At 40.3% G+C, this 15,273-nt stretch overlaps 1 protein-coding gene across 1 annotated transcript; it reads right to left on the bottom strand.

Moving 5' to 3' along the window:
• Nucleotides 1–12,443: 12,443 nt before the first annotated feature.
• c2h8orf74 (chromosome 2 C8orf74 homolog) lies at nucleotides 12,444–14,805 on the bottom strand. The gene is made up of 5 exons (XM_004066578.4): nucleotides 14,678–14,805; nucleotides 14,398–14,562; nucleotides 13,351–13,534; nucleotides 12,934–13,157; nucleotides 12,444–12,820 (listed from the first exon to the last, which is right to left on the bottom strand). Exons 2-5 carry the CDS (start codon nucleotides 14,443–14,445, stop codon nucleotides 12,647–12,649), a joined length of 630 nt encoding a protein of 209 aa, XP_004066626.1. The 5' UTR covers nucleotides 14,446–14,562; nucleotides 14,678–14,805; the 3' UTR covers nucleotides 12,444–12,646.
• Nucleotides 14,806–15,273: the final 468 nt, after the last annotated feature.

Raw genomic sequence — 15,273 nt, 5'->3', positions numbered from 1 at the left:
GAGGCATAATGCCGGACACCCGATTCGGCTGGCCACCATCAGTCATCCTGACACCAGGAAAAATGAGAGAAACGAGGAAAAGGAGCGGTTAGGAAACCGGGGAAGAGAAATAACTCAACCTTTTACCACTGAATCTTTGATGCGTGGAAAGCCTGAAAGCCCCTTAACATTCTGCTTTTCAGAATAAAACAGTGCAAAACCCCACTGAAGTTCATCGCTTGTTTGGCTGCAGGGGGGGCGAGGATAATGACCCACTAAGGGAGCTGACCGTGAAAAGGAGATTATTGCTCTTAATTGCCGTCCACCGAGGACGCCAGAGCGTGGGGCAGGTAGCATTAATCTACATTAAAGCAGGTTTCTGCTGATTCATTTGAAGCTGCATGTTGTTGCAGCAGAAAAATATAGAAATAAATCCAAATTTTTTACGTCAACTTTAAGTAAAACGTTTAGTCTGAGACAGATCAAACCACGAGTTCTGGTCATATTGATACAATAAATATATGTATTTTACTCACATAAGCATCACCTTTAACAGAACCTTTTGGGCGGCTGCCCCCTACCCCTTGGCCGTGGACCAGGTTCCCGGGACAGCTGGTACCGAGCCATTTATAATCTGATTGTGAAGAAAGTTTATTGCCCCCCCCCATCCGAGAACTTGTTGACGCTTGTCACGGAGGTCACAAGGCCAAAATCCATCTACTACTTTCTGACCGCTAAATTTAAGATGATCCAGATTAAGAGCATAAATTTAAGTTTCATGATGCAGTATGGTTATATAGTTTACATAAAGTCAGCATAAATCAAATATATTGGGTTTCTTTTTAATTGAACTTACGCGATTTGCGTAGACAATAAAAATCGCAATGCAGGCATTCTGTGGCAAAGTATTTCTGGATTTTTACAAGATTTTTTTTTCAAGTTTGGGCATCGATTGTGAAACCATTTTATAAGCCTTTCAATAGGGAACAAAATTTCAAAAAATAAATAGAATAACAGAAAAACAGATAAATTTAGCTCTACGTGAATGACATCCTTCTCTCCGTTAACAGTCAGGTTTGCTGATAGTGACATCACAACTAACAACTTACCCCAGCAGACAACAATGCAAGGCTTTGGTGCTGAGAAAATCTGAAATTAGCCTGGCAGCAGATGGTAGTTGCCACACACACACACACACACATAAAAACACACAACACATAGACACACACACACACAGGCCTGGTGGGAGGTCTGAGTCTGGCCCTGCACACATTCCACAGACAAGTGTCTCGCACCTGCTAGGCCTCGGTCAGCCTTTACTGGCCAGCGGATTAGGACGGACGGACACACTCCAAATCCGTTTACTTTACAGACCGTGTGTGTGTGTGTTTGTGTCTGTGTGTGTTTGTGAGGCAGAACGAAACCAGGAATTAGACTTACTGTCAAGTTCGAGGACGATGGAAGCAGCTCCTGCTCAGAAAAACAACATAAATTCAAATAAACCTGTAGAAGTTTGGGAGAGTGCCACACATTCTGCAGGGCTCACCCACAGAGAAATCCGTGCACGAAGATGAGCGCACAGACCTGCAGCAGCCCATATCTGACAGGTGCACATGTCAGCGGTTAGTTCAACCTGGATCAGAGCATTTGGTCTCACGCTGCAGCAGCAGCCAGAGCCGGGGGGGTGTGTGACCCGCAGGCCGGGTGATCGGTACCAAGACAGTGCCCATATTGTTTTCCTCAGTGGAGCTGGAAGGAGGGAGGTGATTTACAGAGCTGTCTGGCACTGGAGCCCGCGGATGCATGGCCGACTCCGCTTAATGGAGTTTTCAGCTTCGGATTTACACTCCTCCGTCTCGGCGAGAGTGTAACTCCACATCGGGGCCAAGTCCACGAGACCGCCTTCGAACGCCGCCGCCAGCCTAAGAGCAGCGACTGATGATGCTGGGAATCCGACGTCAACGTGTTAAGTGGGCCCAAATCGACTTTATCTGTGTCGGATTGCTGGACGGCCATCAGGGCAGAGCTGCGTTGCTGCCTGCAGCTGCCCCGCAAACAAATCACCCATTTCACAGCTCACAAAGCATTTCGCCTTCAGACTGCGGGAACAGATCCATTCCTGAGATGTTTGAAGGACACCCATGCAGTATTTCCATCAGAGGAGCCCGGTCTTCAGGCCACTGCTATTCTTAGGCACTAAAGCACAGCCGGTAATTTATGTAGATGCATATTTCATGGCAGCGGCTCCGTTTGTTGTTTCTGTGCAGTTTTGTGACAATAGAAACAAGACTATCTCCATTTTTATAGAGGTCACAAGGCAGACGGTTCTTCTGGTAATTAATTATTGGTCAATAGAAGACGTGACCAGTAGGTAAAGGTTGCTGGGCCCCCAATAGATAACCCTATATAATCAATAGTCTATGTTTTCTGCCCTGTAGTGCATCATCATTCCACTAGGGTCAGTAGAAGGGTTTTTCAATATGGCTGCCCCCATGGCATCTCAAAAACACTTTTGGCGGGAATTAGTTTGCTAATTTTTTAAACTTTATGGTGAGAATAACTCATCTATTCGTATTCATTTTTTAAAAAAAATGGTAACTTGCTACATTGAAAGAATATAATGTTTTGACAATTAATTATTTTTAATACAGTTACATTGTGTTAGAAATGTGTGGATCAAATTTGGGACATTGGGTTGAATGTCAATATTTTTAAATCCTAACTAACGAGTCATAATTGATACTATCTGTATCTCATAAAAAATGACATTGCAATTTTTTGGCGGGATTTCATCAAAAGATTTTAAAAATTCAGCAAAATTTGAACTTTTTGTCAATACTTCGACGTTACAGGGTTGAAGACCTCCCAGAAGGTATTTTGATAGAAAAAACATTTCACCTCTCTCCTTTTTTTTTGTCGGGTCCAATAAAAAATGTATAAAAACATAGTTATAATATATAAATACAAAGGGGGTTTATACAAATATGCACGTCATGTGTCAGAAGATTAAATAACTTCCTACTGTAACAGTTAAGTCTGTCCAACACAAGAGGCCTTCGGCTCTGATCTGTTTGCTCAGCTGCCAGATAGGACGAGCTAAAAAAAAAAGTATAGCATTACAGCTATTCGCATTAGAATCCGATGATTCGCGTTGATCAGGTAAACCATATGGGACGATCTCTCCTTGATCAAAACTTGGACTCGCAAAGTCTCACTTAATGCTTAAAAACATCACACATAATTATTTTTTTTTACATAAATAGAAAAAAACAGAAATATAGAGAATGAGTTTTTTCTAAACATAAAATTGTTTGCTTTTGGATAAAGGGGATGTTAATTCCTTTTGCAATTAAACACCCTGTGCAACTTGTGATTATCCTGCAGCAAAAGTTGTCCAGTGAAAACCCACAAAGCAAGGTAACCCTTGTGCTATCCTGGGCACTTTCCCACTAGACAGTGCTCTGAACCTTTTTTCTTCAATGATTTGTGATCTTCACTGGTGTCCATGGATTACATGAAATCTTTCCACCTTTATCCACCTTTGTCATGGTAGGAATAGCACGTCAATGTAAGGGTGAGGTCAATCTAAGATAGCACAAGGGTCAAAAATCAGTGGCGGACTTAGCAGTTTGGGGACCCCAGCCAAACCATATCATGGGGCCCTCTGCAGTGGCCCTCTGTATTATTTTTTTTAAAATCCTTACCTGTAGGGTAAAATGTCAAATAACTTCCTTCCTGGTCCACTTTTGGACAATGTCAAGAATCCAAATGATAAGATTTTAAAAACTCAAATATCATTTAAATGTAAAGAAATGTATTTTATATTTTGTACACTATTTTTACTTGAAAAAACATTACATTTATTAAATACACTACATTTTAATCCTTCACTTCCTAGAAGGAACAAATGATGATTTTCTGTCTTTTCTTCAATTATTCAGGTTTTACTTAAGAGGAAAAAAGAAACAGCTTTTCTATCTGTCTACCAGCACTTTTGGAAGTTTATCAACATATGTTTTGCTTTCTCTTTGCCTTTTTCCTCTTCTTTACAGCCGCTTGATCACTTTGCCTCATTTTACCACTTTTTAATAATTGAATCGGTTAGTTCAAAAGGGGCCCAAGTCCACAATTTTTCAAAATAGAAATATTATATGTTCTATGGTCTTTGAGGGAAAGCTATCTGACTCTGTGCAAAAAAGTCCCTCGTCCATTGTAATGTATTGACTATGCTTGACATTTAAAATGCATAAAGTGCAAAATTCCCGGACTTGGGCCTCTCTTGCATGGGCTTTGCTTTATACCATAGATGGCAGCACTAGTTATCCAATATGGCAGCGCCCCTGTTTAATTCAAGAAGGGCCCAAGTCTAGAGACTTTAGTTTGCTACTCCTCTGAAATGATAAAAGTGAGGTGCTTCATATTATAGCATTTGTAAGCTATGAAGTGGTGCTAAATCTGTGTAAAGTAATAATCATTTGGTGTAGCCTCCCTTTAAGCCATGCTTTCCTGGAAAAACAAACCTCTTGGACTTGGACCCCTTTTGAACTAACCGATTCAACTATTTCGAATCATCATTTCATCTCTGCCAGTGTTGCCAAATAGAGTTGTGGTTTTCCTGCCCAAAACTTATCTAAAGACCATCGATAAAAATAAATAAATAATTAATTAGCAGTAATAATCATTCATTACTTATTACTTTCTGATTTAATCGAAAGTCCAACTTAATGATATTACATTTATCATGTTTGCAGCCAGTCAGAGACAAACGTAAAATAATGGACTCCTATTGAACTCCTATTGAACTTTACTGACAATCACTGATGTTTTGCTCAAATATTTAGAACAATAAAAAGAAAAATTTAGTAAAGTGAAAAAGCACACAAGTAATTAAACACTGAAGGAGTTGTAGTTGATTTTATTAGCCTATCGTGAACAAAAGTGGAAATTCTTCTCGTATTTTTTCTTTTCATGACTTTAGGTGAGGTAAAATAAAAGCGAATGTTCTTGTGAAACGTAATAAAGAGAGATTTGATTTTTGAGAATCTGTTCTTGTGAATGTAAAATTTCCAAGTATTAAATAAAACGTTAAAAACTAAATTAAGTTTCACCTGAGATGACTCCAAAAAGTACTTTTTTGTTTTTCTAATTGTGTATTCAAAGGAATTTTGTGCAACACCAACAGGAAAAATCCTCCCTGCTTGAAACGTTTCAACCAAGAACTGAAAACTCCTGGATTGCTGTTGACAGGAATGTACCATTGCTGAGGAAGGACGAGGGAGGACCTAGCACATTTACTTGATCAGTCTTATGCCAGTTCATTGATTTGGTGTGTTGTTTTTTTATGGCAGAGTTAAATAATGATGGAGCTAACTTTTATTTTAGACACTTTCATGAAGTGTTCAGCTCAGGGCCCCTAGAGAGTTGGGGACCCCGGGCGATCGCCTGTCTTTGCCTAATGGTAAGTCCGCTCCTGTTGTGTCATTTTTCTCATCACACCTTTGTGTGTCTTCATCCTCTTTCTACTGCTGATAACCTGAATCTGTGCCTTCAACTGTTTCCAAACACAAACAAAGCTCACAAACACTGTGCCAAAGTTTGAAGTCTTTGCCTCTTGATTCAGTGTGATGCCAGCATCTTATGAATGCGCCTCAGTAATCAACTCATATACCTGACCAAGTTAAACAAAATCTGTGCTAAATAAATAACTCTTACTTTTGAAAATAATGTCATTTTGGTTTCATTCTTTTGCCATAGAGCCACAGTGGAGGGGAGGAAGTAACACATCTGGCTGCTGAGCTTCAGGTTGCAGACGTCAAAGAGTTAGCCGGCGACGGCTCCGGTGTTAAAGGGTTAGCATGTTACATGTCAGCGCTAAACAGCTTTCCTCTGCTTCATAATCTGTTGGAATGAGGATCATTGCTTAAACGGTTGAAGAGTTGCAGTAATTCGAAGAACATCAACGCCGGAGCTTTAAGTCGGGTGTTGAAGGGTTAAGTAAGGAGAGTGAAACCAAAATTATGAAATTTAAACTTCACCTCGTCCCCCTGGAAGATCATAATTATCTATATGAATAATCCTATTGATAATAAATGTGAGCCAGAAAAATATGTTTACAGTTTCGCTCCGATCATCTTTTGTTCCGAGTGATCTTTTAATTATGATGATGCCGTTTTTACACCAAAACCGAAAAGCGTGTTGTTGTTTTTAAGACATAGTTTCTGCAGAGCGGTGAAAGTTCACTAGACATTCACCTCTGAGTTGTAGCCGGGACTGCTGACTACTTCCCTTCATCCGTCATTCATACACGGTCTCCTGCTAGCTTACAGCTCCAAGCAGAGCCACCAAAATGGCGAACGATATTGTAGCTCTCCAGCCGTCCAGTTTAGAACCAGATTCCAGCTCAGACGAGGAAAACAAAGACGTTCATGGATCCATTTGTCTGCCAGTGGATGATCAGAATGGAGCAGAGCAGGGAATTTGCCTGCGTATTTTCCATCAAACAAATAAGACCTTTCTACAAACTGCATTTTTTCAGCTTCTCCCTGTTTTTTCTTCATGGGTCATGGGTCGTATGGGAGTGGGAAGGGTGAAGGGTGGGTTGGCTTTTTATTGTAACATTTGTTTTGTTTTTTTTCATTCAAAATGTTAAAGCGCCTCGAGTTGTGCAATGTATGAGAATTTATAAATAAAGTTTGATTTGATTTATGAAATGGCATCCCGGTAGAGTTTTGTTGTTGGTGTGTCATGGATGGAACCATGATTGTAGAAGAAGGGGAGCAATCTCTAACATTTATGCAGCAGAAGATCCTTGAGAAAGAACCCGGCTGATTTCTTCATTGCCGTGCATCGAACTCCAATTCGTCTGCTGGGCTATTCCTGCCACATTTATCACCAAAAAAAAAAAAGCCAAGAGAGGCAGAAGGAGCGAGGAGGATCAAAGTCTCCTCCTATAATTACAAAGATAGCGCCAGGCTCCTCTGTGCCTCAAAGCATCACGCCCCGTCCCTTCATATTGTACAGAGACTGTTCTATCAGCCCGGCAACGGCATCATTGCTTGTAAATTAATTTGGGGTCCCTGTCAGTCGGGCCCCTCTCTTATCTGGCAGCATAATATGGGAGGCTGAGAGGGCCGGGGAGATACTGGCGAGGAGCGGAGGAGAGGCAAGAGGGTGGAAGTGAGACAGATAGGAGAGAAAGGAGAAGCAGGGACGAAACCGAGAGGCGAATAAGTCCCAGCTGGGTGTCAGGAGAGGATTGGATGGAGGAAGGACCTGACTCAGTGATAAGTGAAGACGCTCTGGCATCCTATTTTACCCGCAAGCCCGCGGGCCATTTGTCATCCGGGCCGGACTCTGCTGCGAGAGGCCTCCACCTATCAGCGCTATTTGTCGCTGTGTCACAAGCTGCGGATAAATCTTCTCCCAAGGATGCTGGTTTTAATCCACCCCACCGTTTGCAAAGGTCCGGCCCTGCTCAACACACACACACACACACACACACACACGCACACACACAGGCCTGTGACCTCTTCAGTTGTTCACAATTAACCCCTCGCCCACTGTATGTAACCTCAATTCCCTGGTGGCGATAAATTGGCCCGGGTGCAATCCCATTAGAGTCATGATGCTGAATTAGGAGGGACCTGGCTTAATGTTGGGTGGATCCGCGGACAAGGTGAGCTTTCACTGCTGGGATGTTTTATTGCCACAAATGAACCCCCTCCTGCCAGTTCATGAGATGACCTTTAGGAGGTCAGACCTCATCATTAATTTAAAGACAGCGTCTCATCCTGGTTTCCAGAGAGACACATGATTTTATTATTCTGGTCTGTCCAGATTGGGATGATTGGCCTAAAACATTCACTGATCGTCTTTTGATCTGTTTCTGAAGCGTTACTAGAGGTCTGGTGTGTCCTAATACTAGACCTATGCCGTTTTTAGCCTAAATCAAGAACCTTTGTTTTTTTCTAGGACATTGTCTTTGTAGCAATCCCCCCCCCCCCCCCCTTCCCATTGCTGAGAGCTTAGAACAGCGACTTTCTGACTGGCCTAGTGTATTTTCTACGTCACAAATACTTTTTCCAATTGCATTTTTTTGTCTGCTTGTGATTCATAATAATCTGAATACAGAAATTCTCACAAAATCCATTTTCTAAGCACAGTTTTCTTTACATGTGTCCTTCATCCTCAGAAAAATGCCACAAGAAAATATTTAATACATCATTTTCATCGGAGTGGGTCTTTAAAGTCCCTAAAGTCTCTAAAATGTATGTCAACCAGTGCTGTATGCGATGGAGATGTCAATTTCCATGTGGGAACCTCCCAAATGGATAAATAAAGTTGTCTATCTATCTATCTATCTATCTATCTATCTATCTATCTATCTATCTATCTATCTATCTATCTATCTATCTATCTATCTATCTATCTATCTATCTATCTATCTATCTATCTATCTATCTATCTATCTATCTATCTATCTATCTATCTATCTATCTATCTATCTATAAAATAGACTCAAAGCTGGAAATAAAGAAGGTTTGCATTGTTTTTTGGTGGATTGATAACAGAGAAAGCACAAATATGTCCAATTTATATCTAGAAAGGTGAAAAGTTTTAACATTTTGTCAACAAAAGATGAGAAAAACCCTCAATTGAAGGCCTTTTATTAATATTATCTGCATAATATGGGGAGTAAATAGCAAGTTTCCTAAATTACGATCATCTAAAATCCCCACACCTGCAGTTTCTGCTTTGCTCGGTCAGGATGTGAAACTTTATAGACCCACTCAGATAAAAATGTTGTTTTTTACATTTTCTTGAGGGATTTTTCTGATGACGGAGGACATCTATACAGAAGTTTAGGCTTTAAAGTACATTTCTGATGAACTACTGCCACTCTTTGGAAACTATGTTCTGATTTTGGCTAAAAACAGGATAATAATAATAAGTATAATAGCACTGGGAATGCTTTGACAATAGATTAAAGATGATCGGAGTGTGAGAATCACCAGCTTTGATTGACATTCAGATGTTTTTATTGTTTTGGTGGGACAGAAACAAAACCCAAACCAATCCTCATCTGGAGATATTTTTTTATGTTATTCCAGCTTCCATCTTGGTTTTTATTGCCAGAAATCCTAAAGTCCCAGTAATGGAGAGTTTATTTCTATCCGTTTTTATGGATTATTTTACAAAAAGCAACATTTCGGGGGGTTTGGACGAACACCTTCCCAGCAAAAGTCATCTTAAACCACTGATGCGTCTTCATATTTCAAACAGAAACCTCAGTTCCAATGTCTTGAACACATTTTCTCTCTCCAGATGTAATTTTTGCTTTGGTGAAAAATCCAACATTTCAATATAATTGAATTCATCTCTCATTTATGGGTTAGCTGTACTGAACAGCATGTTTTTTCGCCAGCGACTCCCCAAAGATTGAGCGTCCACAACTTCTGGATGTGCTGCAGATCCATTCTGGGACAGCCAATCGTTTATCATCAGGCCGCTTTGTTTCAGCAACGTGCATAATGATACCATAGACCATCACTTCATTGTGCAGTCCGCGGGTTCAAAAGCCGAGTGCGTCTGCAACCAATCATTTCCACTTTTGCTTCGCCCGTAAACAAAGAGCGTCTTCTTTTTCATGCGGCGATTGAAAAAGGGAAAGAAAAGCTTCCCATTTTTCCTCCAGGTCCATCATTTCCAGTGTTTACACAAAGCAACAATGAGCAAAAACAAGGCAGGAATATGGGAACATATTCAGATATCTGGCCGCCTTCCAAACTGGCAAAAACAACAGAGGCTATTTAAGCGAATGAACAATAAGACATGAATCATCTATTGTTGCCCGTTCTGCCGAGCTTGAAATGAATCCACAAGAAGAATTGGTTCATATCCAGGCGTTGGTGGTGTGGAGGTAGACACTCCTGATGGATAAATCCCTCACAGTTCATTTTAACAAAAGATACACAGCTCAGGGATAACGCACACTTTGTTCTAACACTTTATTGGTATAATGTCCTCCTAAAAATAACAAAAAATGTAGTTTATTTAGAAATTATGTCATGGATTTTCATGTAATTCAAAACAATCAATTGCTTTGCAGCTGCTGTGTGGTGCAAATTAGAAATTTGAGGCATTTCTTGGTATTTACTGCCCTCTAGTGGCCATTCACAGACAATTAACTTAATAAAGGAAAGTATGTAAAGAGCATTTTCTTTAAAATATCTCCTGCTATGTCAGGTTGGAAAAAAAAAAAATGTACTTCCAGACGCTAGAAATGTCTTTTGGTTCATACATTTTTTAATGAAAAGGACAAAAAGGTTTCAACTATTAAAACTGTTGCTTATTTTTGTTTTAAAAATGGGGCAGAACAAATCATTTATTAGAAACACAAACAAGAATCAATAAGCTGCAGGAGAACAGATGCAAAGAGAAACTTGTTCATTCTTTTCCGTCATTCCTGCTGGCGACATAATCAAATGATTTATCCACAACAAAAGTGTTGTTGACTGCAGATGTGCGCAGCTGTCTGCCATTCCAAACTGCGGCGGCGGGAGACTCTGAATCATCACAGAATAAATCATTTGTTGGTAATTAGCAGGGGCGAGGCTGAATCTGACACCGGGCTCCATCTTAATTACCCAAGGCTATTTGTGCCATTCATTTTATGGCGTTTGCATGAACACAGACCTTTCTGCAGCCCGACTGTGTTCTCCTACAGTCAATTCTGGATTTTTAATAACTCCCAGTTGGCTTTGATGAACTAAACTTGAAGTGATTCTTCATTTCACACGTGCTTTTTTTCCACAGCGACTAATAAAATGTCATTTCAAAGTCATGGTTTTTAAACCCAATAATTCACTTTCACAGACTTTTCCCAAGTAAAATAAACCTCACAGTAAAAACAAGAACAAAACGATCCGGTTAAATAAATAAAAAATAAGTGTCACAGAGTTTTTCTCTGTCCTATAGTAGATATTGAGGTCCTGCAGCATTGCATGTTGGGTATTTTTTTTTTTACCTTTAATCATTTAGCCAAAATCAAAAAAACCTGTGTCATTGTCTAGGACATATTTGCTGCAGAGCGGCAGTAGTTCACTAGGAAGAGCAACTCCGCCCCTTTCCCGTCACCCATAATCTCACTGTTTACATGGTCTAACACTAGTTTACAGCCCCTCACACCCCCAAACAAGCATTACCAGTGCAACAAAAATGGCGAGCAGTTGAAGTGCAGAGAGCTTGTGACGTGTTTTCTACATAAAAAGTTTTTGTTTTATTTTGCCATCAACATTTTATCTGCTTCAGATTCACAACAATCTGCAAAAAGACATACTTCATTCAAACTTAATGGTCTTTATAAATGTCCTCCACCATCAGAGCAGTGGCACAAAAAAACACCAAAAGACATCATTTTCATCAGAGTGGGACTTTAGCCCAAAATTCCAGCTTTTCTGCAAAAATCTTACCAAAGCAAAAAAGCGGTAAGTTTCTGAGTCAAAAAAGGTTTGTTTGAAAATGTTCGTTTGTCTGCAGGATTCTTGTTTAGGAGGTCAAACGATGCTCACTCTTTACGGTTCTTATCGTCTGTTTTTCACTAAATTTTTAAAATCTGAGTGTTTTTTTTTTTATATTTACAGTAGAAAAGGATGTAAATAAATGACTTTTAAGTAAACTTTTGGATATTTTGAATTAACAAATTGTGGAAAAGCTCCTCCTATATTTCTTTTTTGGGTACCAGGCCTCCATCCAGATGTTCATCCAGTGGTCCAATCAGGTCAATCTGCCAATCTGTGCCGACACATATTTTCTCAGGATTTACATCTGTGCTCTCTTTTTTCTCTCTTAGTAATAAAATATTGATCAGCGCTCGCTGGCCGTTCTCGCCTTCTGCTGCCCAGATGCCAGAATCGGGGGCCCGTCTGCAGCTCCTGGAGGCTCCAGCAGCCTCACCTCCCATACAGGAGCTCGCCTGGGAGAACCAGGAGGAGCTGAAGGTCAGCGTCAAGCGCAGCCGGTGAACTTTTCAACTGAAAACTGAAAAAAATCATTGTTTTTTTTACAGAAACACAACGAAATTCACTGGGCTGAGAGTGATGTGACATTCATAAGAAACAGGTAGTAAAAAAAGAAAAAATTCACAAGCTGTGCTTCACAATGGATTCACAGTAACTAATGTGTGATTTAAAAACCCAAGTGTTGGCAGACACGAACATTTGAAACCGTGAGCTCCACCTTGTGGTCATTTAGCAGTACATTTTGGATGCAGCTGCAGGTTTTTGATGATTTTTACAAAATAAAACTTCATCAAAAGCTTTTGGGAAAGAAAAAAAAAAAAATTTTAAGGTAAAGGATGATTTTTTTTCTACTTAAAAACGGCGGATACTGCTTTTGTGACTCTAAAAAGAAATTGAAAACGACTTTTCAAATTTCTTCATGTGAACCCAAACAAATACAAATTGGACAAAGTCGTAGACTTTTTTTTAAATGTTTTTATTTTGGCTGTTTGGTAATCTGCGTATTGAGCGTAGGAGTCTGTTTATATAATCAAGAGCTGTTATGTAACTATACAAAAGCACAGATCATCACACAATCATGTAATCTGCAGAACATTTCAGGGAATCCTTCAGAGCAGCTAAAAAAAAAAAAAAACAATTTCGATTTTCTAAAGCCGCTTTTGAGCTGCTCGTTTGCTCCGTTGAAGACCTTTTGGCACGCCAGCCTCCCCTAAAGTGACCTGCTGGTCCTGGAGAGCCTTCAGCACCTCCTCCTCCTCCTCCTCCTCCGACAGCTGAGAGGAGGTGAGCTGTGGGTCGGGTTCGCTTAGGACCTCACTGCCCTGAAGCACAGTGACAAAAGAAATGAAAAGCAAACAGTGTCCCGTTACCATGGTAACCGACTCTCACTCATCGCTGCCTGGATACCAGACTCTTCAACTCAGGTGGTCCTCACCTGCACCAAGGGGCAGGGGATGGGCGGCAGCTCCACCTCCAGCTGAAGCCGCTGCACGGTCTGAGTGGTCGCCCCTCCCACCGCCGCCTTAAAAAGCTTCCTCCTCTCCACCCAGAAGTCCGTAAAGTACTGGATGAATTTATGCTGCTGGACTGGGGTCAGGCTTGGTAAACACCTCCTCAGCGCACCCTTCAGGAGGGTCAGGAACTTGTTCAAGTCGAGTTCTGGTCAAGAGCAAAACATAACATTTCAGACAGATCCCACAAAGAAGCAGGTAACCTGGAATAACACCACCTCATGCTTATTGTTTCTGCAGGCCACAAAGGGAACCAATCATTCACAGATGACTCGAAGTCCTTTCTATTTCAAGGCAGGACTTAAGGACTTAGTTATTGTGGAGCTGTGGTCGGCGCTGACCCTCCAGTTGTGGGTAGATGTCTCTGGCCAACATGGCAGACTGGGTCACGTTGGCAGGGCTGAAGCCAGAGTCGATAGCCAACATGGCGGCGTCGTACACAAACTCCTGATGAAAGGTTTGCCTCTCGTCATTGAACTCGGACCACAGGAAGTGACTGCTGAGCCTGTGTACGCCAGCATCCCTCTGGAAACACAGAGTATTGATATAAAGGCCCACCCCCCTCATTGTTTTCAGCTTAAATTTAAAAACCTGCATCGTTTTTACTAGGACGTAGTTTCTGCAGGGCGGGAGGAATTCATCAGAAATTCTCCTCTGTGTAGTGGGTGGGAAGATACCCCTCCCCCCTTCCCCTCTTGTTGCTGAGAGCTCTCTGTTTACAGTCTCCTGCTGGCTTACAGCCCCTCACACCCCCTAGCTAACATTAGTGGTGCAAAAATAAATAAAGAAATAGTAAGTAATGTTGTAGCTATCCTGCCGTTCAGTTTTGAGCCAAATGCCGGCTCAGACGAGGAAACAAATCAGAATAAAAAAGTAGTTAATCTGATTTTTTACAGGATAATTCATGTGAAAACTTTTACAACTTTTAGAAATCGTGAATTGCAGGATGAAAAATTAAAAATAGTCTAATTATCAACAGGTTAGGTGTTTTATTCTTAAGTATGGTTATCCCCTATAAGTTTAAGGAATTAAAAATAAAGTCGTATATTTTAAAGTCAGTTCTATGAACGCGGATGTAAGAAACAGCAGATTGTATCCCTCCGCGTCATGGTTAATTCGGTAAAAGTTTGTTTATACGTAAGGTATTTGATATGAAAAACAGTTCAAGATGTATTATTAAAGTGACAGTTCTTCTGCCGAGAGGGTTCCGTAAATCGCCAATCTACGGAAAGCGGCGAGTCTTGGTGGTTGCTTAGCAACCGCCGCGTGGCTTTTAAGTTTGGATCTATTTGTGCTGGCGGAATAGCACCCGGAAGAGTGAAATTTTACTTTTTTGAGTTATAAACAACCCATGAAAACTTTCTGCGGTTAATCTGGTTCGGTCCTACCTCAAGTTTCGCTATAGCTGCCATTTCAATATTTGTAAGGGTTTCCATGGTGGTGCCAGGGAGTGGTTGCCATTGGAAACGGACGCGAAGGCGGGGCGTACGTCACCGTTACGTCTCACGCATAGTTTATGTCGCGTGAAGGAATTCAATACTGGTTTATGATTCCTGCAATAAAAAATTGTATTATTTAATATCTTGTTTATCTTTAGTCTCACAATTCGGACTGTTTTGTTACAAAAAGAGGTGTCATAATGAAAAGGAGCCGCGAGGTTCTACTTACTAACTTCCTGTTAATCAGGCTTATCCAAACACTAATGTTTATTAGTCTGAGGCCACAGATGGCTCAAGCAGCTATAATCCTTATAATCCCACCGCTCTATTATCACTATTTCTCCTCTCGCGAAGATACAGACACCTTGTGTAAAGTTGGTCAAATTAAAATGCTGTTTCCTGCTCGATATTTTCAAATTAAAAGCAAGAATCTGAATTGTCTGTTCTACTTGTTAATTAAATCTGGAAAAAACGCCAAAGTGTAAATATAAGGGTTATAAAAATGGTATTTTATTTTATTTATTTATGTACCCCATATTATTTTTTAAGGTAAAATTTACTCCAAATCTGATAGGCAGGTGTTTCTGCGTACATTTATGTATTAAAAAAATAGTAAAGTAGTTGCCACAAAGAATAGGGTCAAAGAATTTGATATATAGCATTTTTAACTTTTTGGCTTTTGTATTATTAATATTATTAATTGTGTGTCTATTTAGGAAATAAAAGTTGTCTGTGATAGAATGAAAAAACATGATACAAATAAATGAGAAATAACACACTGCAAAAGAATCTTAGGTATGTATAGCTTTAAAAAAAGGGGAAAAA

This window comes from Oryzias latipes, chromosome 2 (assembly GCF_002234675.1).
Source record: "Oryzias latipes chromosome 2, ASM223467v1".
Taxonomy (NCBI): domain Eukaryota; kingdom Metazoa; phylum Chordata; class Actinopteri; order Beloniformes; family Adrianichthyidae; genus Oryzias; species Oryzias latipes.
Note: the sequence above shows the minus strand (reverse complement) of the source record. Positions and strands in the feature narration are given on the sequence as shown.

Excerpts from the sequence above, each read along its gene's own strand:
- c2h8orf74 (XM_004066578.4), bottom strand. The coding sequence starts at position 14,445 with ATGGAAACCCTTACAAATATTGAAATGGCAGCTATAGCGAAACTTGAG. Across the intron at positions 13,158-13,350 it reads CATCTACCCACAACTGGAGG|AACTCGACTTGAACAAGTTC; the intron begins GTCAGCGCCGAC and ends GCTCTTGACCAG. Across the intron at positions 12,821-12,933 it reads TCCCCTGCCCCTTGGTGCAG|GGCAGTGAGGTCCTAAGCGA; the intron begins GTGAGGACCACC and ends ACTGTGCTTCAG.